This window comes from Diceros bicornis, chromosome 41, assembly GCF_020826845.1.
Source record: "Diceros bicornis minor isolate mBicDic1 chromosome 41, mDicBic1.mat.cur, whole genome shotgun sequence".
NCBI lineage: Eukaryota > Metazoa > Chordata > Mammalia > Perissodactyla > Rhinocerotidae > Diceros > Diceros bicornis.
Window position 1 is genome coordinate 4,672,391 of NC_080780.1, and position 26,284 is coordinate 4,698,674.

The following is a 26,284-nucleotide window of genomic DNA, read 5'->3' on the forward strand; positions in this document are numbered from 1 at the left end:
CCACATACAGCAACTAGAAGGATGTGCAACTATGACATACAACTATCTACTGGGGCTTTGGGGAAAAAAAAAAGAAGCAGGATTGGCAATAGATGTTAGCTCAGAGCCGGTCTTCCTCAGCAAAAAGAGGAGAATTAGCACGGATGTTAGCTCAGGGCTGATCTTCCTCACAATAAATAAATAAATAAATAAATAAATAAATAAATAAATAAAGTTACCAAAAAATCATTCAGACACACATGATCATGTCTCCAAGTAGCAGCTAGTTTCTGGTAGGAGGTCTTTCCACTGCTGTTGTAAGAATCACAAAGTGATTACTGATTAGCAAATGCCATTTGCATGTAATCGTTTGTTTTCTGTATGTTAAAACTCTGACTTCAAAATTACTTGCTTAGTCAACTATTCGTTTTGGTGCCAAATGCCATCAAAACAAGTGTTTGTTTGAGCCACCCGTTGGGGTTGTCCTGCTACGCTATTTTTGGCCAGCATCCTGTTCAAAGCTGAGATCAAATGAAAACAGTGGTCATTCACCTCTTTCTTCTCCTAACTCTGACTCTCTTGATACGAATCCATGCCTGTGGTGTCAATTAGCATTGAAGACCAAAAAGAGGAAAAGCAGGAGGTATTTCATTTGAAAAGAGTCATAATAAAGGGGATTAATTTAGAGGATCCTGAATGTTCTGGAAGCTTCTCTCAGTGGATTTAGGAATAAACAGGAGTGACTGATTTATGGTGATAGATTGAATTTATCAGGTGTGAATGATCTGGGATTTGTTTCATCTATACTTCCTGGCATTGAACAATCTAAGACATTTAAATGTAAAGCATATTAAAATATACGATCTTTATGTTTTAACTTGAAGTTACAAGAAAAAAATGAAAAGTTTCCAGATAATTTTGGACACATCTGGTATGATATTTATAAATAATGCTTACATTTTTTTTGAGATAGGTAACATAAATGTGTAATATAAAGAAAATTACTTGGAAATAGTCTAAAATCATAACCTTAAAATATTTGATGATCTTTCTATGTGTGTGGAAAAAGAAAGTATATAAAACTCTGTCTTTCTGGGAAGATTAGAAGATTGGAAGATTAAGGCTTCCCAGCATTTCCATTTCAGGTCTTTCTTGTATTTCTTCCTTACTCAGAATTGGAAATTTAAATGATGTAGAAGCAGAAAAAGTTGGGCTCTGCACCAAACAATACTGGCCCTGTTCCTTTTTAGTTCTGTGAATCTGTGCAAAGTACTTGCCCTTTTTGAATCTTAGTTTCTCACTTATCTCCTTCAAGTGTCATGGGTGGTAAAGACAAAATATGTAAAGCATCTAGCATAATACGTGGCACAGAAGCACTCCACTGAGGGGTGTTAATGCTAACAAATTCTTACATTCTAATGTAACAATAATGAAATATTTTTCCACATCAGGAAATAAGTCCGTCCTTTTTCTCCATCCTCCTCCACTTCAACACCCTCACTTCAATATCTGAGGCTCTGGGATTATAACACCCCTGGGGAGAGAGCTCCACACCATACCTGAGAACGATAGTCTGTGTCGTGACATCAACATCAGGAAGCCTTTGACTCTGGTAATCAGGAATGAAATGCCTCCCGCGTCTAGCAGTGCCTCAGGCCGAGGAATGAGAAATCCAAAATGAAACAGAGAAAGAAAATGTCAGGAAGGAGGAAGGAAGGGAGAGTGAGAAAGAGGGACCAGGGAGAGCAAAGAGGCACAAGGTGAAGCTCCCTCTGGCTTCAGACTTGGCCGCTCCACTGAGTATTTCTTGTTTGTTTTGCTATTGGTTCCGATATGAATTCAGTTGACCCTCAAGGCCATAAATAAATATTCACTTCTGATTACTTTGCTGTAACTGTCTCAGTACAAATATCTGAAAGAGAAAGTTTCATTTCAAGTCTATTTAGACATTGTCCTGGTTAATTTAGTTTGTAAATTTCCAAGACCTTTATAATTCCCTGGGAAAAATTCACTTTGGGCAGAAATCCCAAATTTCATCTGATCTAGGTTATGATTATAAAAATCGACTTCCTTATTCCTGGCTCTGTTACAGGGCTTCCCCTTAGCTCTAACAAGAAGACTTCAGAGCAAAAACATGAATCATTACTGACAGCAGATTAAGTGGATATTCTCACACAGTGAGAAGGAATCATTCCTATTTTGTTTGAGGTAAAGCTAACAACTCCCAAAATGTTCTCTTTATAATTATTCCCCATTATTTCCTACTATTCTCACTTCACTATCATCAATGTTTTTATTTTTTTTTCATTCTGTGGGGGATCAGAATTGACCACCCCAAAATGTGTCTCAACTTTGGCTTGATTATTATTATTATTATTTTTTGTGAGGAAGATCAGCCCTGAGCTAACATCTGTTGCCAATCCTCCTCTTTTTGCTGAGGAAGATTGGCCCTGGGCTAACATCTGTGCCCATCTTTCTCTACTTTATATGGGATGCTGCCACAGCATGGCTTGACAAGTGGTGCGTCGGTGCGCACCCGGGATCAGAACCTGCGCACCCCATGCCGCCCAAGTGGAGCACGTGCACTTAACCGCTTGCGCCACCGGGCCAGCCCTTTGGCTTGATTATTTTTAAGAACAAAAGACTCTAAAAGAAACTTTGACCTTCCCCCTAACTACCTAAAAGAATTTAAAACAGAAGGGCCTGTTCCAGGAAGGAGCTAATACCATAAGATAACTGTAATGTAATGTAAAATGTGTCTCAGGTCACATTGTCTATAGTTGGCCCATTTGCATTTCCATCTCCGTGTAAATTGCCTTCTTCCCCCTTGAAGTCTCAAACCACTACCCCAACACCCTCCTTTGTCGTTAGCTGAAAATGGTATTTAAGGTGGCGGCTTTGACCGTTCTGAGAGTTACTCAGCTTTCCTCGGTTTTTCCCAGGTATACATGTTATAAAGCTTTGTTTGATTTTCTCCTGTTATTCTGTCTCATGTCAGTTTAATTCTTAGACCAGCCAGAAGGACCTAGAGGTTAGAGGAATTGTCTTCCTCCCCTACAGTTTTCAAATATGCTCAGATCCCTTGTCTACTGTCTCCACCTCCTTCTCACTGACTGCCTGCTTCTCAGTCTTATTCGCTCAGTGCCTGCTGCTGTCTCACCTCTCAGACTCTTGGCTTGCTTTTCACTCTTTAGACACTCTTTAGAGTCTCTTCCAAACTTTATAGTCTCTGTTTTATCATTTTCTCTATTCCAGGATCCAGCTCCTTTCCAAGTAGCTGAATCCTCTTCCTCCATCCAAAGCAGCTAAGAATTTGATCCTTGTTTCTTAAAAGACTATTCTGACATGGGGGAGTACGGACACTAGAGGCAGAATTAAGAAGGATCTTTTCTGTGTTCATTGTGCCATTCCTACCCCTTGGGACCCTTCTATGATTGTCAGTACCCCCCTCGCCTTCCTCAGCATCTTCAGCCTTTCTCTTATTAATGTCTCCACCCTCCAGCCTTCCCACAGACAGACTGCTTCCCTGGTGGTCACAGGTCCCTCCTCCTGATGAAACTCCACGGCCTCGGAGCAGCTTTTTCCTGGCCTCTCCATGGAATGTGGTGTTAGAAGGCATTCCTTCTCGACATCCTCTCTTGCCTGGACTTGTTCCGCCAGACCGGGGGTTCCCGTGGTTTATTCTGTTTCGGTTTCTTCTCTGCCTCCTCCGACCCCTCCTGGCCTTGGAAAAGAAGGCGGCACAGTTAGGGTGTTCAGAGATGGTGTGCCCTCAGTACCACCTTCTTGGTGACATTGGAGCTTTAGGAAAATAGAAGTATTTCCTTACACACCCAGTTGGAGGGTCTGGCCTGCTGCACTGATTGACGCTTGGCCCTGACTCTAGCTTAGTCACTGGGTTTTGCCCCCCTCCCTTTTTCTGCGTAGCTTTCTCTCTAAGAAGCCACTGAGGAAAGACAATTTTGCATGGTCCTGGGGTTTATTTCTAGGCCCCTGTTAGTAGTTTAGTGAAGAGCTGGCTCACGGGTATGAGTGATGCACAGCAGGAAGATACCAGCCACTGAGCCCAGAGGCTCCCCCTCTCTGACTTGGCCACTTCCCAGAGGAGGAAGTGCTCCCTATCACAGTCACCAAATGTTCCTGTCTACCCGCATGCAGTGTACAGCATTATAGGGCTGGTCCCCCTGGAGTACTCTAGTGCCCAGCCTGAGCTGCCTCATGGTGGAATATAAGAACTTGGGGAGTCACGTGTGTTCTGCTATTTTTTATTTGTAAATTTCTCCCCCAGTAAAATTTGTTTTATATTTACACTGTGTTTATTATTTTAGTTTTGTTTAAGAAAGTCTTCCCTATTTTAGGTCACAAAGATAATGTCCTACATTATCTTCTAAAAGTATTATAGTTTTTCCTTTCACAATGTAGAGGAGGAAGGCATATTCCTCTACCCTCTAGGTTCTTCTGGCTGATCTAAGAATTAAATTGACATGAGACAGAATAATAGGAGGAAAACAAACAAATTTAATAACATGTATACTTGGAAGAAACTCAGGAAAACTGAGTAACTCACCAAAGTGACTGAAGCCACCATCTGAAATACTGTATTCAGGTAAAGAGAAAAGAGGATGTTGGGGGTAGTTGTTTGGGACTTCAATGGGGAGGAAGGCAATTCATATGGAGATGGAAAAGCCAATGTTTGCCATACCTTACAAAGACAATGGAACATGAAGAGGACTTTGATCAAATGGGTCTTGCTAGGTTCCTCCCTGTCTACCACACCTAGTTCATATTATACTATAGTTATCTACGGTGATAGCTCCTTCCTGGAACAGGCCTTCCATCGTAAATTTTTTTAGGTAGAAAGAAGGTCAAAGTTTCTTCCTGAGTCTTTTGTTCTTAAAAATAATCAAGCTAAAGAGACACATTTTTGGGGTGGCAAGTTCAGATCCCCCACAACATATAAGTCTTGAATTCATCTGGGCTTTATGTCTATGTCTAATGATGGTCCCATTACAAGCTTCCATTTGAATAAGCAGTTGTTTTAGTTTCACTCATTAAGCAGTTCATCCATTTTCCACTGATCTGCAGTCCCACTCTGACATAACGTAAGCTCTCACATGTGCCATGTCTGTTTCTGACTTCAGGGGTCCATCAAGCCATCCCTGACCTTTACCTCAGTATCTTTCTTACTGTAGCTTCCTAATGTCTTGATGTGTGATAGAGCAAATATGCCTACTTTGCTTTTGTCTTTTAGGGAAGTCTTTGTTCTTCCATATAAATTTTACAAACTTGTTGTCAACGTCAATGAAAAAACTCTAATGGGATTTTAATTGGAGTTGCATCAAATCCCATGACTATGATACATCATGTAATTTTTAGGTCTTCCTTAGTGTCTTTCAGCATAACTTTATGATATTTTTCTGTAGAGGTCATGCATATCTCTTGTTAACTTTTTTCTAGTCACTTTATGTTTTTTGTTGCTACTGTAAACAGTATCTTTTAAAAGTTATGCTATGTCACTTATTATTCCTCAAGTTATGGAAATACAATTAATCTTCAAAAATCAACTTTATTGATCTATACAATAATATTCAAAGTACATTTCAGTGAATTTTGACGTGTTTATGCACCTTGATAACCACCACAATGATCAAGATACAGAACATTTCCATTATCTCTCCAAATTCCTTGTGCTCCATCCCAGTCCAACCTACCCCACTCCCACCCCACTTCTAGACCCAGGCAACACTGCTTTCTGTCCTGTAGATTAGATTTATGTTTGTCTTTTACAGAATTTCATATACAAGATCTGTCTTTGGTGTCTGGCTTCTTTCACTCAGTAGAATGTTTTGAGATTTATCCATGTTTTGTATGTATCAGTAATTCCTTACTTTTTTAATTGCAAAGTGGTATTCTATTGTGTAGATATGCCTCAATTTGTTTATCCCTTCACCACTCGTTGCTGGTCATTTGGGTTATTTCCAGTTTTGGCTATTTATAAATAAAGCTGCTATGAACATTAAAAAATAAGTCTGTGTGTAGACAGACATATTCATATTTCATGGGTAAATACCCAGGAATGGAATTGTTTAGTGTATGTTTAGCTGTATAATAATATTTCCAGACTGTTTTCCAAAGTGGTTCTACAATTTTGCAATCTTCCCATCAAAGTATGAGAGTTCTGTTTGCTCTGCATCCTTGCCAACACTTGGTATTGTGCTTGCCTCAGCCATTCTAATGGTTGTGTCATGTTATCTGATTGTAGTTTTCATCTGCATTTTCTTAATCATGAATGATGATGAGCATCGTTTCACGTGTTTATTGGCCGTTTGAATTTTTTGTGTGTGAAGTGATTGTTCAAATCTTTTTATAATTAATTTTTAAATATTTAACTTTTGGTTTTATTGAATTCTTAGGGTTCTTTACATATTCTGGTTACAAGTCTTTTATCAGAAATATGTATTGTGAATATTTTCTTCCAGTTTGTGACCTTTCTTTTGAGGAGCAGAGGTTTTTCCAGTTTCCAAATACAATTTATCAATTTTTTTATTTTGGTTTGTGCTTTTAGAATTTTGCTCTAACAAAGAAATATTTGCCTAACTGAGGATCATTAAGATTTCCTCCGACAGTTTCTTTTAGAACTTGTATAGTTTTAGCTTTTGTTCAGAGGTACAATCCATTTTGAGTTAATTTTTGTATATGATGTGAGGTAAGTGTTGAGGTTTATCTTCTTACATATGAATATCCAGTTATTCTAGTACCATTTGTTGAAAAGATTATCCTAGGCCCATTAAACTCTGTTGGCATCTTTATTGAAAACCTGATAATAATAAAGAAACTTTATTGATCTGATAATAATATGAAGGTCTGTTTTTGGATTCTCCTATTTCATTGATCTTTATGACTATCTGTAGGCCAATATTCTCAATAACTATAGCTTTAGAGAAAGTCTTGACAGCAGGTACTATAAGTTCTTCAATTTTGTTCTTTTTTCCAAAATTATTTTAGCTCTTTTAGGTCCTTTGGATTGCCTTATAAAATTTAAAATTAGCTTGTTTATTTCTACAAAAAAGCCTGTTGGGATTTTGATTGGGGTTACGTTTTTAAAAACCTTATAGGGATTTAATTCACGTACCATAAAATTGACCCATTTAAAGCATGCAATTCAATAGTTTTTAGTATATTAACAGAGTTATGCAACCATCATCACAATCAATTTTAGAAAATTTTCATCATCTCTTAAAGAAAACCTGTATTCATTAGCATTCACTCTCCATTTTTTCCTGATCTCCCCTATTTCTAGCCTAGGCGTCCACTAACCTACTTTTTGTCTCTATAGCTTTGACTGTTCTGGACATTATAGAAATGAAATTACACAACTTGTGAGTTTTTTTATAACTGTCTTCTTTCACTTTGCATAATGTCTTGAAGGTTCATTCATGTTATAGCATGTGTCAGTACTTCATTCTTTTGAATAAATTAATCAATTGATTATGAATACGCATACACAATTTTTTGTATGGATATGTGATTTCATTTCTCTAGAGTATATGCTAGGTCATACAGTAACTCAATGCTTAATATTTTAAGGAACTGTCAGGCTGTTTTCCAAAGTGGCTCCACCATTTTACCCTCTCACCAGCAGTGTATGAGGGTTTAATTTCTCCACATTCGCACCAATACTTACATTTCTGTCTTTTAGGTTATAGCCATCCAGTTGGATGTGGAGTGGTATTTCATTGTGGTTTTGATTTACATTTTCCTAATGGTTAATGATGTTGACAATCTTTTCATGTGTTTCTTGGCCATTTATATATCTTCTTTGGAGAAATGTTTATTCAAATCCTTTTTGCCCATTTTTAATTGGATTATCTGTCTTTTTATTATTGAGTTATAAGAGTCCTTTATGTATTCTGGATACAAGTCCTTATCAGATACGTGATTTGCACATATTTTTTCTCCATTTTGTTAGTGGTCTTTCCACTTTCTTAATTGTACTCTTTGAAGCAAAGAGTTTTTAATTTTGATGAAATCCTACTTACCTATTTTTTCTTTCATTGCTTGTGGTTTTGGTGTCATATCTAAAAAGCTTTACCTGACACATGATGGTGAAGATTTACTCCTATATTTTCTTCTAAGAGCTTTATAGTTTTAGCTCCTACATTTTGGTCTATGATCCATTTTGTGTTGACTTTTCGTATGGTGTGAGGAAGCGGTCCAACTTCATTCTTTTGCCTGTCCAGTTTTCCCAGGGTATTACATTTAATCTATAGATTAGTCGTGAAAGAATTGATACCTTGACAACATGAGTCTTCTAATCCATGAGCATGATATCTCTATTTGTTTAAGTTTTCTTGAATTTCTCTTTGTAGTTTTCAGTTTGATACACATTTTGTTAAATGTATTCCTAAGTATTCATGTTTTTTGATATTGTTTTTAAATTAAAAATTTTAAAATATCAGTTCTAGTGGCTTTCTAATATATCCCTTAGGACTTTTTACTTACATGATCATGTCATCTGGAAATACAGTTTTGCTTTATTGTTTCTTACCTGGATGCTTTCATTTCTTTTGTTTACAGTTTAATGTGTCTTTTCTTTACTTCTTTATGTTCAACCATAGATCATTGATTTTTAGACCTTTTCTAATATAAAGATTAAAAGCCTTATAATTCTTTCTGAGTACTGCTTTACTGCATCTCACAAATTTTGATATGCTGTATTTTCATTTGTATTAAGTTCAGAATATTAACTGATTTCCACTGTGGGTTCTTCTTTGACTCTGGGTTATTTGTAGATCAGATGTTTAATTTTTAAATATTTGAAGATTTTCTTGAAATCTTTTTATTACTAATTTATACTTGATTCTACTCTGGTCAGGGAACTCTATGTGATTTAGGTCTTAAATTTGTTGAGGCTTGTTTTATGGCCCTAGCACATAGTCTCCTTTGATGAATATTTAATGTGTTTCTGAGGAAACTGCTTTCTGCTGTGGTTGAGTAGAGTGTTGCTTAAGTCTTGAATATCTTTACTGATTTACTGTCTACTTGTTCTATAAATAATCAAGAAAGGAATTGAAATCTCCAATCATAATTGTGAAGTTTTTTATTTTTCTTTTCAGTTCTATTGTTTTTGCTTCTTTCACTTTGAAGCTCTGGTATTAGTGCATATACATTAGGATTGTTAAATCTTCTTCATTAACTCGTTTATCATGATATAGTGATATACAATTATATATTATATATTATACATATAACACATTGTATTATATATGCAATATATCATGTAATAAATGATACATAATGTATAATTACATTACATTATAATGTAATTTTATAATTATGTATTATAATATTACATACATTATATAACATATTACATTATAATACATAGTATATAATATATAATGATATATAATCTCTTTATCTTTGGTTATATTCCATGTTTTGAAGTCTACTTTGTTTGGTACTTATATAGACACTATAGCTTTCTTTTGATTAGTGTTTCATGGTATATCTTTTTCCATCTTTTTACTTTTAGGCTATCTGTGTCTTTATATTTAAAATTTAGATAGCATATAGTTGATTCTTGCTTTATCATCCAGTCTAACAATGTTTACCTTTTAAGGTATAGACATTTATATTTAATATGTTGGATTTATGTATTGCCACTTGTTTGCAACTTATGCCATCTCTTCTTTACTCCTATTTTTCTCTTTATTTCCTTTGTTTATGGAAATTGAATGTTTTTTATTATTTCATTTTTCTTTACTATTGAATTATTAACTGTATCTTTTTGTTGTATTTTTCTAATGGTTAATAGTGTACATGTATCTGGGGAGTGATTCCTGGAGGAAGCAGAACTGCAAATCAAGAGATAAATACATTTTTGATTTTGATGGCCTTTTCCAGATGCTCCTTTATGGGATTGTAATTTTCTACATTCTGTCTTCCAAAATATGAGGATATCTCTTTTCTCAGTGAGGCCAATAGAGGGTCTTGTTGAACTCTCAGATTTCTGCCAATTTCTTGATGAGAAATGATATCTCAGTGCAGTTTTAATTGCATTTTCTTATTATAGAGGACATTGAACCTATTTTTATATCTCTAAGTACAATTTATAGTTATTTTCCTGTGAAATATTTATTCATGTCCTTTGTCCATTTTTCTCCTGCTCATTATTTTTCTTCTTGATTTCTAGAGGCTCTTTACATATTAAGGAGTTAAACCCTTTGTCTGTGATATAAGTTGTAAATATTCTTTCCTGAGTTTGTCATTTATTTTTTGACTTTGTTTAATTTTTAACTTTCATTTTGAAATAATTATAGACTCAAAGGAAGTTGCAAAATAGTACATCAAGTCCAGCTTCCTCAAATAGTGACATCTTATATAACTGTATTACAATATCAAAATCAGGAAATTGATTAGTAGAAGACTGTTAAGTAGACTACAGATCTTGTTCTGTTTTCATCAGCTTTTACATGCACTCATTTGTGTGTGTGTGTGTGTGTATTACCGTGCAATTTGATCTCTTGTATAGGTTCATGTAACCACCACTGCAATCAATATATATCTTGATTACACAATCATTATCAATATCTTGAATCTATTTGATCAACACAAAGAAACTCCTTCATGCTGTTCCTGATCATCACACTCACCCCTCTAGCTTGTCCCCAGCAACCACTAATCTGTTCTATGTCTTTGTAGTTTTGTCATTTTGAGATATAACTACATATAATTTATGCTGTATATAATTATATAAATTTAATTATATAGAATGTACCCGTATGAGATTGGCTTGTTTTTTTCCACTAAGCATAATGCTTTTAAAATCCATCCATTTTGTTGCACATGCCAACTGTTCATTCTTCTTATTGCTGAATAGGATTCCAGTTTATGTTTTAATAGAAATTCTTTTTAAAAATTATTTTATTGGCAGTTTTTAAATAGCTGAAAATTGTTCTGTGTCAGTGAGAAACTAAGGCCAATAAACAGAAATTTCTTATACCCAGAGCAAAAGCTGTCCAATGTTGGTAGAGCAATCTCTTTCCATTGATATTTTAGAAGAGATTTATGAAATGGTTAGAATTTGAATAACTGGAGGTTTTCTAACTGTGTTTCTTAGAGGCCCTCACTTATCACTTGGGGTCTCTTTTCCTCATGGCAAGACGGACTATGGAGTGACACCTGCCCTCTTCAGCTCCTCTTTCCCAGCTAACCCTGAAAGCAGGCACAGGGCTCTTCATTTTGAGGACCAGGCTGGAAATCTTTGGTGAGAAGCAAGCAGGGGGAACCAAGAGTGTGTTGGAGGCAGAGATTCTGAAATCCCATTAAATACTTACAACCAATGTATCCAGTCTGGAGTTTGGATTATTTTTTAATAAACCTAAAGAAAGTCCCAAAGAATTCTTGCTCTCCTTCTTTCCTCAACTGAGAATTTCTCAAACTTTCCCTCTTCTTTAGACCCCAGACTTACTACTAGATTCAAAAGCAACTTCACCCTTGAAGGCTTTCCTTGCAAGCACCTGCCCTGAGTTAGAGGTGGACAGTGAGCATAGGGTCAGCCCCTGGCTGGCCTTACTCACAGCAAGGCAACTGACCTCCAGATATCTCCCCGCTGGCCCCCAGGAAAGGGAGTAGTATGTAAGTCACCCGAAACAGCCTTCCTAGGAGAATTATTTTTGCCTTTAGATCTAGTTGTCTTGAGAAATAATTCTTATTCTGTAAAAACTTGTCTTATTTGTAAACTAATAAGAAAAATTAGCACAAATTGTTGTAGAAACAATAATCCTATTTATTGCTTTACCTTGCTTGCTTCTTCCTGCAGCTCTTATGCTGAAAATGTGTCTATTCCAGCATTAGCTGTATTGTTACTAACTTTTATTCTGATTTACAGAGAGCTGGGTGCTGCACTCTGTGCCAAGAATTTGCATAGATTTCCCCCTGCTGACCCTCCACCAACCTTATTAGGTGGATAATATTTTGATCCTATTTTAAAGATGATTCTCTGAGACAGACATTGTTTGAGAAACATTTTGACTCCAGGGGAACCCTCACTGGCTCTCAGTTCCCTCATCTGCAAACTGAGGGGTGGGCCTGAGCAATTCCTCCCACTTGTGATGTCCTCATGTCCTTCACTGGAATCGCGTGGGCGTTGTGGCTAGATGCAACATTTGGTTCCTGGCCCTTTGAGACAGTGGTTTCACTACTAGTCTGAGGGCTAAGAAAGAAATTCAGTCACCTGCTAAGTAGCCTTGTCTTGTGCCCTCCCCCTTCAAATCTCCTTTGTTGCCCTCTTCTCTTCACAACTCTTTTCATTCCTGGCAAGGTCAAATGTTACATGATAAAAGACCAAAGAAAGAAACGGCCGCAGGAAGGAGGAAATTGCTCTCCACCCAAATCCTATTACAGTACTGGGATTTCCCTGGGCTCGGAAATTCTCTTTCACACACACACAAATCAATATTTAATCCAGGATGTTCTATGTATTTTTTCTGCTATAAACATTTCTCATGTTAGTCATAGTTCTTAATCTGGTCTTAAGGACAAATTGAGGTACTTGTGAAATACTAATTAGAAAGGAACATAAAACCAGTTCACTGTTACAGGGAAACTCACCTTGGATTACATCAGTCTCTATAATCTGATAACTCCCAGGAGAGTCCCACGTGGGGGGTGAGGCAGGAGAGCTTGCATCACGGTCCACAGCTTCCGGAGGCCATTTTTATCCTTTAATTCGAGGTCACAGCAGAAGTAATAACCGATTTCTCTTTGTGCTTTTGGAATTCTGACCCACTCAAGGTGAAGGCTACACTTTAAAAGGTGAGATTTCCTTCGAGTGTAACAGAAGGTGATGGAGCCAGCACTCGGCTACCTGGGCCCGGACCTGCCACTGCACCTTCGGTGCCCCTGCTTTTAGCAAATTCACTTTGATTCTCAGGGCCTCATTTTTCATCTCTAGTGTTCTGTGACCTGAAAGACGTTGAATTTATTTTATTCATCACTCAACGTTTGTTGAACCCACTCTGACTTCATTATAGGATGTGAAAATTAAACAGTGATGTTTGTGGGAGGGATCATGCAAGCTCTGTAATTATTTCGTGGTAGATTTACCTGTTGACAACTGTTACCTCATGTTCACAATGTTCTATAATTTGTAAAATAAAGGAATTGGGATTTTAAAAAATCTAATAGGTTCTGCAACTTTCTAATGAGAAAAATTTGCCCCATTTTACTTTTATTTCCTCTTGGATATACTAAAAGTAATTGGACATCTAGTTACTTTAACAAGCTTTCAGGAACTTGTGAAATGATTTCCTATTTTATTTTAAATCAGTAGTTTCCTACTGATTAAAAATAAATTCCTTCTGAATTTGAGATTAGACGTAGACAGTGCTGATTTCAAAGGTCATGAGAATGTGTTCTCTTGTTTACTAGTAAAAAAATAGTTTTTTCTCCTATACGTGATATATATATATGAAGTTAAGGATAATATAGCAATTTTATCATCATTTTCAAATTAGAATTATGTATTGTGCATTTTCCCATGCCTTGAGGTTAGTCTGTGGATCAGAACCACTAGGAGGTGTGGGTTAAAATGCAGATTCCTGGGCAGTCTCTAGACAACGGATGGGAGGTGACCCAGAGTCTGTATTTTAACAAGCTCCCTCGGTGGTCCATCAGCACAGTCAAGTCTGACCACCTCTGCAGGAGTTGATTTCTAGGAGCCGCATTTTTAAAGACAAAGGAAATCCTTTCAAAAACGTATGCTGTTATGCATTTAACTATTCTCCTATAATTGCATATCTATATTGTTCCTGTATTTTTCTCTTTTGGATTGTTGCTCTGATAGATGTCGTTTATACATTTTACATCTACTATTATCTTCTAGGAATAAAATTACTCAAAGCTAAAAAAAAATTAAAGGCAAATAAAAAAAACTGGGCAAGATATTGCTTATAAATGTGACAAAGGGATACTATGTTTAAAACATAAAGAAGACAATGAACAGCCCAATAGAAAACCAGACAAAGGCCCTGAGTATCCACAGTCCTCCTTCCTGCATCCAGACCCCATGTCAAGGTCTCTGACTTCTCTCCTTGGTGTCCAGTGGGCATCCCGAACTTGGGTGTCACTGATGCCTCCACAGCTGTCCTTCTCTCATGAGGAGGAGGTGCCACCTTCCACCGCTACCTTGGAAATCCTCCAAGCTGCCCTCTCCCTAAAGCCCCCTGTCCTCATGGTACCCATGATTTGTTCTAATCAATTGTGTAAGACGTGCAGACATGGAAATGACATCTATGAGGCCCCTGCTGTCTCTAGGAATTGGGTTGCCCCAGGACAGCTCCCTCCAGGATCAGCGGTCAGCAAGGCCCAGATATCAAAGTGTTACCTGGTAGAGATCCAATGCCTGATATACACAGAAGCCAATACCATGGCACCAGCTTTTGAGAAAAGTAAAGATTTTATTGTGAGGTCTACCAGCAAGGAGACAGTAGGCAAGGCTCTTAAGTCTGTCTCCCTGATCCAGGGTTCGGAGTGAAATTTAAGGAGTTAGAGCTACTAAGCTGTGGCTGAGCCCATGTAAGCTGATTGGCTACTCTCAAATCAGTAATCAAGCTATTGGGCTGCTGGAAGCCTAATTTTCCTTATTGAAGGCCAGGGTCAGCCTGGTGCTATTGGTTCCCGCCTTGCACATGCGCAGTGCTGTCTCTGTTCTTGAACAAGGTTTGATTCACCAACAACCTGTTTGAAGGGAGCCAAACTAGTCTAAGCTGGGCAAGGTTTTATGTGCTGTTTCAAAAGTCTCAGAATACAGAAAATAAAAGACATAGTTAACACACCCCACGTTCAGTTCATGAAAGTTCCTCTCAGTTCACTTCTAGAATGGACTCAAGTCTATCCACTTCCTCTTTCTCCAAAGCCTTTCTCCAAAGCCAGGTGGTCCCTGGTGAAGCCTGTCCCAGCTGCCCATTGCTCTTGGTGTCCAAGCACAGTCCTTCCCATGACTGACTGGGCTCTGTGTCCTGTGGCCACTCCCCACACCACACGAGTCTCTCTCTCCCTCTCTCTCTCTCCCTCTCTTTCCTTCTCTCTCCTTTTCTTCTCTCTCTCCCTTTCTCTCTCTCTTTCCCTCCCTCTCTGTGCGTATCTGTCTTTCTCACTCCAGCTCCCCCCACCTCTGGGCCTTTGCATGTGCTCCCTCTAACCAGCCCACATCCCGCACCCCACACTTCTTCCCATTGCCCCACCATTTTGTTTTTCAGGTTTCAACCCAGCATGGCTGCCTCTCAGGCCTTCCATGTGCACCTTCTCTACAACAGACTTTTCCACTCACTCCTCTCTCATCACCCAGTTGGTTTTCCTGGTAGCATTTACCTCAACCCACAGTTATGAGGCATATCTGTTCACTTATCCCCTTTCTCCTCTGTTTGCAGGGACAGGGTCTGTTCTGTTCACTGGTATGTTTATTCCCAGCACCTTGCACAGGGTGTGTTGAATGACATATGTTGAGTCAGTGAAAAAAAATGAAATGACTAACAAACACAAAATAGTTGAGCTTTACAGATAATAAAGAGATTGAGAACAATTTTCTAATTTTAAATTGGCAGAGGTTTTTTTCAGTGATAATTTCCATTCTGACGGAGGGTCAAGTAAAATGGGCTCTTAAGGGCAGTTGGTGGAAACATAAATTGGGACAAGTTTAGTTGGAAACACTCTGCCATCGGGTATCAAGAATCTTAAAATCCCTGAGGAAATGTGTTCCTGGAAAAGAGTTCTACTTGTGGTATTTATTCCATTTACTTGAAGTTCTTCTAGGTTCCAAACCGCAGCTGGCCGTCACAAGAAGCTCAATGACCTGGCCTTCTTAAAAGAGATGCAGGACCTTGCTGAAGAAATTAATGAAATGATGGACAAGGCAAAAAACTTGCAAAAACTTTGGGTGGAAAGATCCAAGACTCCAGGCAAGTGAACCTGTCCTAACTGTCAACCTGGACACAGGCCAGGTGGGGCCCCAGGGGCTGTGAGGACCCAAAATGTCTTTAAAATCCTATTCACAGGTTAGCATCCTTACTGCACTAGGCTGTCATTGTGGACCTTAGAATAAGGGGCCCCCTCCATGGGTAAGGCCCAGCCACTGGGGTGAGTTGTGAAGGTGGGGCAGATTTCCACCACCTCCCTGGGAGGGCACCTTGGGCACGGCCTTCAGAGGGGCTGCAGCCCATGCTTGCTTTATCTCCCAGGGTCCGCTTTGACGTCTCCTTCTATTTCTTCTGTTGCTACCTCCCTTTCTCACTCCCTCTTCCTCTGTTTTTAAAATCTGTCCCCACGTTATACATGCACATGCACACACACACACACACACACACACACACACACACACTCCTGATTCCTTTCCTCCTTCTGGTGGATTTGGGTTTGTCTTTCTGTATTAGTAACACTTTAATTCTGGTCTTGATGATTAGCTTGCTTTCATGACAAACTTTTTAGATTGTTGGGGCTGATTATTTCTGTTCATTATGAAGCATGTCCACATTCTAAGAAGCTTCAACTCTTCTTTGTAAATATCTGGTAAAGAAAGTTAGAATGGATGTAGGTCTTAGCGAGCTTGGTTTACAAATGGAGAAGCTTGGACCTCGGTGGGGGGCTGCTACTTACCTGTCTTCACATGGCCGGATCATTGCCCAAACTGAGTCTACAAACTGGGCTACAGTGATCTGCCCTTTTTTTTTTTGTAAACACTATCGCATCCATAACTGCCACATAAAATACAGGGTATTCAGTTAAATTTGAATTCAGGTAAACAACAAATAACTTTTTACTATAAGTATGTCCCAAATATTACATACTTATAGTAAAAAATATTATTCATTGTTTAGCTAAAATTCAAATTGAACTGGACATCTTGTGTTTTTATTTGCTAAATCTGGCGGCCCTAAGTCCCCACCTCAAATTTTTCTTTTCATGTACATATTTTTCTCTTCTTGGAGTATATACAAGAAAATGGAATGAAAAATTTGGCAAAAAAATGAATAATGAGCTTGTAGGGGAGGAAGAAATTTTGCTCTGACCTTGTAGGTTCTTCTGGCTGGTCTAAGAATTAAATTGACATGAGACAGAATAACAGGAGAAAATTGAACAAATTTTAATATCATGTTTCTATGGGAGGAACCCAGAAAAACTGAATAACTCACCAAAATGGACAAAGCCACCACCTTAAATACCATCTTCAGCTAAAGACAAAGTAGGATGTTGGGGGTAGTGGTTTGGGACTTCAAAGGGTAGGAAGGCAATTCACATAGAGATGGAAAAGCAAATGTTTGGTAAGAAATATTTGCCATGCTTTGCAGAGACAATGGGACATGGAAAGGATTTTGATCAAACGGGTCTTGTTAGGTTCCTCCCTGTCTACCACACCTAGTTCATATTATACTATAGTTATCTACGGTGATAGCTCCTTCCTGGAACAAGCCTTCTATCTTAAATTCTTTTAGGTAGTTAGAAGGAAGGTCAAAGTTTCTTCCTGAGTCTTTTGTTCTTAAAAATAATCAAGCTAAAGAGACACATTTTTGGGGCAGCAAATTCTGTTCCCATACAAGCTCCTCAGAGGAGGTAACATGATGTGTTATTTCTGAAAGAAAACAGCACCTTTGTCCAGGGTGGGGCAAGGCAGGCAGATTTCACAATGGACCCAAATGCATCAACAAAAGACCAGAATAGCTTCAAACACCAGGTGGTGGAGTTCTCATATTAGGTGCTATTATGGGATCATTCTACTTTCACAAAATTTGTTTTTCAGATGAGGTCTTCAACATTCTATTAAAAGGAGAACTAATTTTTTTTTTAGGTGAAGTCTTCATTTGATTTTCGGTTTGCTACTACTATTTGAGCCATTTCCCATGGTATATGTATAAAAGAAAACCTTTTTCTCTACTCACAACACTTCTGACAGTAAATGTGTGGGATTTCTACACTGAGCAATTTTCCAGTTTTCTGTAGACACCCACTGGGTGTCCTACAATTTAATTGAGTTCTGTCTCTAATTTCCCAGAGTGAGCGCAGAGCCCCCCAGGTTAAGGGCTCAGTCCCATGAGATTGTCCCCACTTCAGACGCCAATTGCAAATAGTGGGTTACTAGGGTACCCACACTTCTGTCCAACTCGGCTACAAATTTGTGTTTCTCACAACCCATTCCTTAAGTTGCATAATTCGTTAGAAAAAATCATAGAACTCGGGGAAACACTTTACTTACTGGTTTATTATAAACGATATTATAAAGAATACGATATATTATAAAGAACAGCCAGATGAAGAAGTACGTAGGAGGAGGTTTGGAATGGTCCCAAGCACAGGAGCTTCTGTCCCTGTGGGAGCTGGGGTGTGCCACCCTCCTGGCATGTAGATGTATTCACAAACTAGAAGCTTTCTGAACCCCATCATTTAGCATTTTGATGGAGGTTCCATTAGGTAGACATGATTGGTTAAGTGATTGGCTATTGGTGATTAACTCAATCTCTAGCCCCTCTCGCCTCCATGGAGGTCAGGGGCCGGGCAATGGGGCTGAAAGTTCCAACCCTCTAACCCTGCATTGGTCTTTCTGGCCACAAGCCCCCATCCTGAAGCTATCTTGGGACCCCAGCACCTGTCATCTCATTACCATACAAAGAGACACTCTTATCCCTCCAGAGATTCAGAGAGGGTTAGAAGCTCTTGTGTCAGGAACCAGAGGCTGAGATCAGATATTATAACAAGAGATACTCTTAGCACTGCCAACACTCAGGAAATTATGAGGGTTTTAAGGACTCTGTGTCAGGAACCAGGGGGCAGGGGCCACATATATATTTCTTATTATGTCGCAATGAATATAATCTGAAAAATCATAATTTTACTTTTCTTTCCCTCTTCAACTTTTTTCCTTTTTTATTTTTCTTTATTTTTCCTTCACTTTCTCTGTCCTGTCCTGAATGTTCATGATGCCTGTAGAATTACAGATTGATAAGACAATAAATACTTTTTGGCAGATTATTGGATTTGGTCTACCAGTCAAATTGTTTTTCAGAAATTTATTTAATATCAATGTATTTTGGAAATCAAAAGTGACCGTTTCCTTCAGGTTTATTCTTCAGTTTGGGTGTAATCTTTTGGGCCAGGATTCTGTGATGGTTCATTGGATTTTAGAACTAAAACAGGTGCTCAGCAAACTCTTTCTGATTCCTGACTGAACTAATATCTCTGAAATCTTCTTTATTGTAGATTCTTCTTATGGTTCCAGTTTTTTAACAGTAAGTATCTTAAAAAAAGTTTGAAACTCAATCTTCAGGGACTAATTATTTAATTACAAAACACTGGTTTTAAATTTAATAATTTGTTCAAACTCTTCTTTCTAATGATTTGATTTTTGAAAACACTATGTAGAAGCTGTGTTTGAGACAGCCAGAATTGCTCATGAGGTGGATTGAAAGACAAGTTTTAATTTTCTCGAGTAAAGGCTCTGGGTCTAGAAGAAGCAGAAGGTGGACGTTGAGGCCCGAGGCTGGTGGGTGACCCAGAGTGAGTGGCTTTATAAGACGGGCTTGAAGTCCATCTGATCTCATTAGGTCTGAGGTTCATGTGTTTGGCACGTAGCTTTGACTCGCTTTAGGCACATAGCCTTCAATTCAGGCACTAGTTATCAACAGGGAGACATTTTGCTCTCCATGGGACATTTGACAATGTCTGGACACATTTTTGGTTGTCACACTTGGGGTGGGGCACGACTGGCTTCCACTGGGTGGAGGCCAGAGACGCCACTAACCGTCCTGTAATGCACAGAGCAGCCCAATTATCTGATGTGCTGATGCTGAGAAACACCAAGCTAAGGTGGGAATCTCATCCATATTGGAAATTCTTCCCCTTGCTCAGACTGCCCCAGCAGCCTGAGTACACAGGCTTTGTCAGCAACATTGTGCTGACGGTGGCACATGTGCCTGGAGCTGTCTAGTTCTAAGAAGGATTTAGATAGTTTAAAAAATAATATGTATGTGGTGAAACCATTAGGAGAAAAGTAAAAGAACCAGGGCCAACTAATGAATTGGAATATGGAGTAGGATCGTCAGTGTGTCCATCTAATAATTATATCAGCCAAGTAGAATCATGGAAAAGATGGTGACTGAACACCCATCTTAACTTTGAGCGTTCTGATGTACCAGGTCAAAAGGAAAATATTGTGGGTCACACATGTTGAGTGTTACAAATAACTGAAGGACTTAAAATTAAAAATAGAATAAAGTACCATTTTCAATGATTAAATCAGCATTTTTTAAAGAAAATTATGATACTCAGTGCTTGTGATGTTGCAGTCCTTTGGTATAATCATACATGGTTTGTGGCAATAAAAATTAATACGATAACTTTGGAAAAGCAACTTGATATCTCCTGTCTCAGTAATTTTTCTCACAATTTACCTTATTTATAATGCAAAAGAAATAAAAAGCTATATGTCTGTATAAAGATGTTCATTTATAATAACAGATAACTTTAACATTCAAAAGTAGGTTAGGTAAATGTTGATAACCTAACGTAATACAGTCACTTAATAAATATGGCACATGGAAAATGATTATGTTATTATGTCAAGTGTAAAAAGCAAAGGACAGCATCATATTTACAGTATGACTAAGACGTACTAGAATTTAGGCACATGCACAATGAACTGAAGAAGAGTGGCCACGGGAGAGCAGTCTTTTTTATGATGAAAGAATTCTAGGTAAATTTTCCATTATACAGAATTCTGGTAATGATGTTATACTGTTTGGTTTTTATTTAGAGTGAAATGGTCATTCGACTATTCTGAGCAGAGAAATGACGAGACCTGAATTATGTTTTCAGAGGATCTTTTTGGCTATTGTGCTGAGCATAGACTGGTGGGAGCCTGGGTGGGATTGTGAGGCCAGTTAGGTCATCAATACACTCAGCCCAACAATGGGTGATGGTGGCATGGAGAAGCAAGGTAGTGACAGAGGTAGGGAGAAACGGTGGAATTCACGACGTATTCTGAAGGTAGAACCAGTTGAATCTGTTGATAAATATGATGAAGGTTATAAGAGAAAGGCAGGAGTCATGGATGACTCTTAAGTGTTTTCACCTTATCAATAGAAATATGCAGTGGCCATTCACTGAGGTGGGGGAAAGATTGGAGCAGGTTTTTCTTCCATGTGTGTGGGAGGTGGCAGGGTGGGGATGGGGGGAATAAGGAGTCTGATTTGGGGCCATGTGAATAAGACATCCCAGGGACCTGTCAAGGAGACAGTGGGAGACACCAGTTTGGGGTTGAGGCAAATGGTCTTGGCTGGATATGTACATTTGGAAGGTGCTGGGGCATAGATGATATCTAAAGGTGATCAAGGGAGAGAATGTAGACAGAGGAAAGAAAGGCGGAGGGCTCAACACTGTGCACTCACATTCAGAAAAGCAGCAAAGACGGCTGAGAAGGCATGTCAGACAAGCAGGGAGCAGCAGAGTGGGGTGTCACGGAAGCCAAGGGAAGCTGTTTTCAAGGGGAAGGGATGATCCTCTGTCTCACATGCTGCTGGTAGATCAAGCAAGAAGAAGACGGAGACGTGGCGCCTGGAAGTAGCAGCATTCAGGTCATTGGTGATGTGGCAAGAAGGGCTTTGGTGGAGTGACAAGGATGAAAGCCTGAGCTATGGGGTGCTGCGGATGCCTTGACACCCTGTTCACATCCCCTTGGCCCTCTAATTTCATCCCCTCTAAGGTGGGAGGTTCCCTGAGAGCTCAGGCTCTCGGTCATAGCATCCCCCATCAGGCGCATACTGAGAGTATTTTGCTGTTTGCAACTGCTCCTTCTCTGAAGAAAGCTCTGCCTGAGAGGACTGGGGCATTAATGTGCCCGAGCAACTCATACTGAAAGTCCTTGTCCTGGAAAACACCTCAGTCCTGGGAAATCTGGGAAGGTTGGTCACCTTACCCCCAGCAATGGTCAAATCTGGGCAGCATCTTGTAGTTCTTGAGGGACTCTGAGGATTCAAGACAGCATGGTCTACATAGGACCTGATATCACATCTTGAATTGGCTTTTCTTCTTTCCTATCTCTTTCTTCCCACTACCTCACCCCCTCTTCTGGGATCATCTCCCGGACAAGCTACCTGCACACAAGGCCTTGTCTCAGGGGAACCTAAACCAGGAAGGAGATATAGACCTTCCATCTATCCTTCCTTCCTTCCTTCCTTCCTTCCTTCCTTCCTTCCTTCCTTCCTTCCTTCCTTCCTTCCTCCCTTCCTTCCTTGCTCCCTCCCTCCCTCCCTCCATCCCTTTTGAGATATTATAACTGTTTTACATTGTAGGTTTTTCTTCTTCAACTTTTCGTTTTCATCATAATTTCAGGCTTATAGAAAAGTTGTAGGAATAGTACAAAGAATTACCACGTCTTTTACTCAGATTCCCCAAACGATAGCATTTTCATCACCTTTATTTAATTCTTCTCTCTGTGTATCTATATTTATATCTCTATCATATTTCTGAAGTGTTGGAGAATAAATTAGACATGGTAACTCATTATCCCTAAATACTTCAGTGTATACTTCTCATACATAACCACAGTATAACTATTAAAATCAGGAAATTAGCACTAATATAATACTATCATTTAACATACAGACCTTTTCCAGATTTGTCACTTGTCCTATAATGTTCTTAATAGCAAAAGAAAATCCTGGATCAGGTGTTGCATTCAGTTGTCCTCTCTCTTTAGTCGCCTTTATTCTGGAACATTCTCAGTCTTTCTTTGTCTTCATTTCATCAACATTTTTGGAGGGGGTCACTTATCTTGCAGACTGTCTCCCAATTTTGGGGTTGTCTGATATCTCCTCGTGGTTGGGTTTGGGATTACGTATTTATGGCAGGAACAGATTGTGCTTTATAGATGACAGCGTGCTGATGGGAATGAACCTACAGAAAGGAAAAGAGAGAGGGATCATTGGAGTGGTGCCCTTGGGTGAGTGGGAGGGCAGCAGAGCTGGAGCGTGGGTTGAGGGTTTGGCACCAGTAGGTCTTGGGAACTATACAAGCCCAGATGTAGGTAGGTTGGGAGACCCATATGGTTGTGTGAGGAAATTCTCTCTGAGTATTTCCACTTCTCAGAGAAATAGGAAGCAAGTAGATAGCTAAAAGTGATGGCAGAGGACAAGGAGTTTAGAGATTTAAAGGGAGAAAAGGCACAGAAGAACTTCTAGGAGAGTGGGGAAGAAAATGGACAAGGAAGATACATTACAGTTGTAAGATGAAGCTGAGCTCTGCACACGGAAGGCAAGTGGGCATGAAGACAGCCTGGGAGAGTCGGCACCACTGTGTAGCTTTCTACAGCCAGATTCAGCTACAAGGGCGAGGGTATGGATTAGGCAGAGTGTTGACTTTAACTGGGGTTGGATATTTTGCAAGGGAGTGTACGGTGATGTAAGAGAGGAGAGTTGAGTGGTTATTCAAGGGAAAGATTGTTGTCATAGACCAAGGACATGAGGGCGATGAGGAGAAGAAGGAGAGGTGGCTGTGAAACCATGGCAGGGTTGGTGGGTGTGGGTCCTGGTAGGGCTGAGTTGGTGTTGGAGGGAAGGAGCTGGAGTTATTAGTTAGAGAGTGAGGAGCATGAAGTTGGTTATTGGTAATGAAAAGGTCAAGATTTTGACCATGGGAATGGGTGATTCAAGTAGGTAGCAGAAAACATTGGATGAAGGGGCTCAAGTAACAGAGGCAATTTGAAGGATCACATAGCAGATGTTGAAGTCTCTAAGAATCATGAAAGGAATTATGTTGGAGCGGGTTGCAGTGGGTCAGAAGCCAAAATCCTCAATAAATGTCAGGAAGTGGCCCTAGGGGCTTCTGGAACTGCCTCTTCATTCCTGCTGAGGGTGGTGTGGAGGCAGAGGGAGCCATGTCCTCTATGGAGTAGCTGGAGACCTGAAGCGTGTTTATTTAAAATAACCACAGCACTGTATCTAATCTGAAGGAAAGATGGTATAGCTTTTCTGAGTGACACGAAATGCTGCACTCAGCTTTATTGAAGGAATGGGAACTAGATTGAGAGAAGAGAGCTAGCAATTGTGGGGCTCAGAGCACAGATGTGTAGGCTAGTTCTCGTTGGGATGTTGTTGAGAGTCTGGGTGTAATGTCACCCAGAGGGAGCGTGGGGACTCAGGGATGTGCTGGAGACTCACATTCATTCTGTTTTTCACTTTGCCATTCTTCGTGTATAGTGTGAAAAACTCAAGCTTCTAGAATAATCTGAAGGTTCTGTGCCACGTACTAGGCTCAAAAAGGTGCCTTCTAACCAAGCCATCAATGCTTAGTTAAAATTTGGGGTTTCTTTCTGATTTTCCCATACAGTCCTTTTCTCTGCTCCTTTTAGTACTGCCCTAGTATTCAAACCTTTCTTGCTTTGCTATTTTTAAAGCAACTGCTTTATGGCTTTAATGAAATGGATTCTATCACCACTTTCCCTACACCTTTGCCTGAGGAGAAAGTTCTTCTACCTATTAGAATGAACATCTTTACTTCTTTCCCTTGGTCTCATTTTTTACTCAGGAAAAAGAAATCTGGTCTGTAGTTTCTTATTCCATGACTGTTGTTGGCAAAATATTGTTTTACCCATAGTTTTTTATTTACCTTCCTCCATACTAGGATTCTATTGGTTGTGCCATCAAAAACAGCTCTTGGGGTGGTGGAAGACAGGGAGTTAGGGATTTTTGTGTGGAGGAAGTATAATATTCAACTATTTACACTGTGTATCAGTTATGATTGGATTCCCCTGCAATAACAGGAAAACCTATACTAACAGTAGGTGTTTTATTTTTATTCAGATTTGTACTCATCATTTATTTCTAAGATCTTTCTCAAAATCTTAGAAATTGGTACAGCTTGTTATAAAAACAGACCGCTATTTCTCTTTCTCTGTCCATACTTTCACAACATTAAAAAAAACCCAACCTAACAGAATAATTTTTAAAAATTATTTTATTGACGTCATATTGACTTACAACATTGTGTAAATTTCAGGTGTACATCACTATATTTCAGTTTCTGTATAGACTGCATCATGTTCACCACGAACAGTTCAGTTTTTATCCGTCACCATATATATGTGCCCCTCTAGCCCTTTTGCCCTCCCCCCACCCCATTCTCCTCTCGTAACCACTAATCTATTCTCCTTATCTATGTGTTTGTTTATCTCCCACATATGAGCGAGATCATATGGGGTTTATCTTTCTCTGTCTGACTTATTTCCCTCAGCATAATACCCTCAAGGTAGATCCGTGTAGTCACAAATGGCACAATTTTGTCTTTTTTATGGCTGAGTAGTATTCCATTATGTCTGTGTATATATATATATATTACATCTTCTTTATCCATTCCTCTGTTGATGGGCACTTGGGTTGCTTCCATGTCATGGCTATTGTGAATAATGCCACAATACATAGGGGTGCATATATCTTTTTGAATTATTGATTTCATGTTCTTTGGATGAATACCCAGTAGTAGAATAGCTGGATCATATGGTATTTCTATCTTTAATTTTTTGAGAAATCTCCATACTCTTTTCCATAGTGGCCGCACGAGTTTGCTTTCCCACCAGCAATGTAAGAGAGTTCCCTTTTCTCCACATCCTCTCCAGCACCTGTTATTTCTTGTCTTGTTAATTATAGCCATTCTGACGGGTGTGAGGTGATATCTCATTGTAGTTTTGATTTGCATTTCCCTAACAGTTAGTGATGTTGAATATCTTTTCATGCCTGTTGGCCATCTGTATATCTTCTTTGGAAAAATGTCTATTCATATCCTCTGCCCATTTTTTGATCGGGTTGTTCATTTTTTTGTTGTTGAGTTGTATGAGTTCTTTATATATTTTGGAAATTAACCCCTTGTTGGATATATGATTTGCAAATATATTCTCCAAGTTGGTGAATAATTTTTAAATCTTGTCTATTCAAAATAGTGACATCTCAGGCACAAGTCTCTGCCCCCAGAGGTTCCACATTCTTGCCCCTTTGTGGCAGTACCCTCCCCCACCCCGCAATCATTTTATTGATTAACAAAACTAAAGAGGAAAACTCTTGGTATTTTTTTTATCAGGTGGATCTCAATAAGACCGAGGAGGTGATATCAAAATTAGAAAGCCTTCACCAGCAGCCCCACATCTGGAATTTTCTACTTTTACTGCCGAGACTATATGCAGGCAATGTCCACGTTGAAGATGGCATACGTGGTGGACAACACCTTCTCCAGGCAGTTTTGAAGTGAGTTAAAAAGAAAAATATAA

The 26,284-nt window shown here is 39.1% G+C and overlaps 1 protein-coding gene across 1 annotated transcript in view; it reads left to right on the top strand.

The window, feature by feature from the left end:
• The window catches only part of ABCA13 (ATP binding cassette subfamily A member 13), a 448,014-nt gene that overhangs the window by 58,260 nt on the left and 363,470 nt on the right, over positions 1 to 26,284 (top strand). The window contains exons 5-7 of the mRNA XM_058534839.1: positions 15,787 to 15,941; positions 19,231 to 19,259; positions 26,098 to 26,261. Of these exons, the coding sequence (XP_058390822.1) occupies positions 15,787 to 15,941; positions 19,231 to 19,259; positions 26,098 to 26,261 (348 nt within the window). The remainder of the gene's footprint in view (positions 1 to 15,786; positions 15,942 to 19,230; positions 19,260 to 26,097; positions 26,262 to 26,284) is intronic.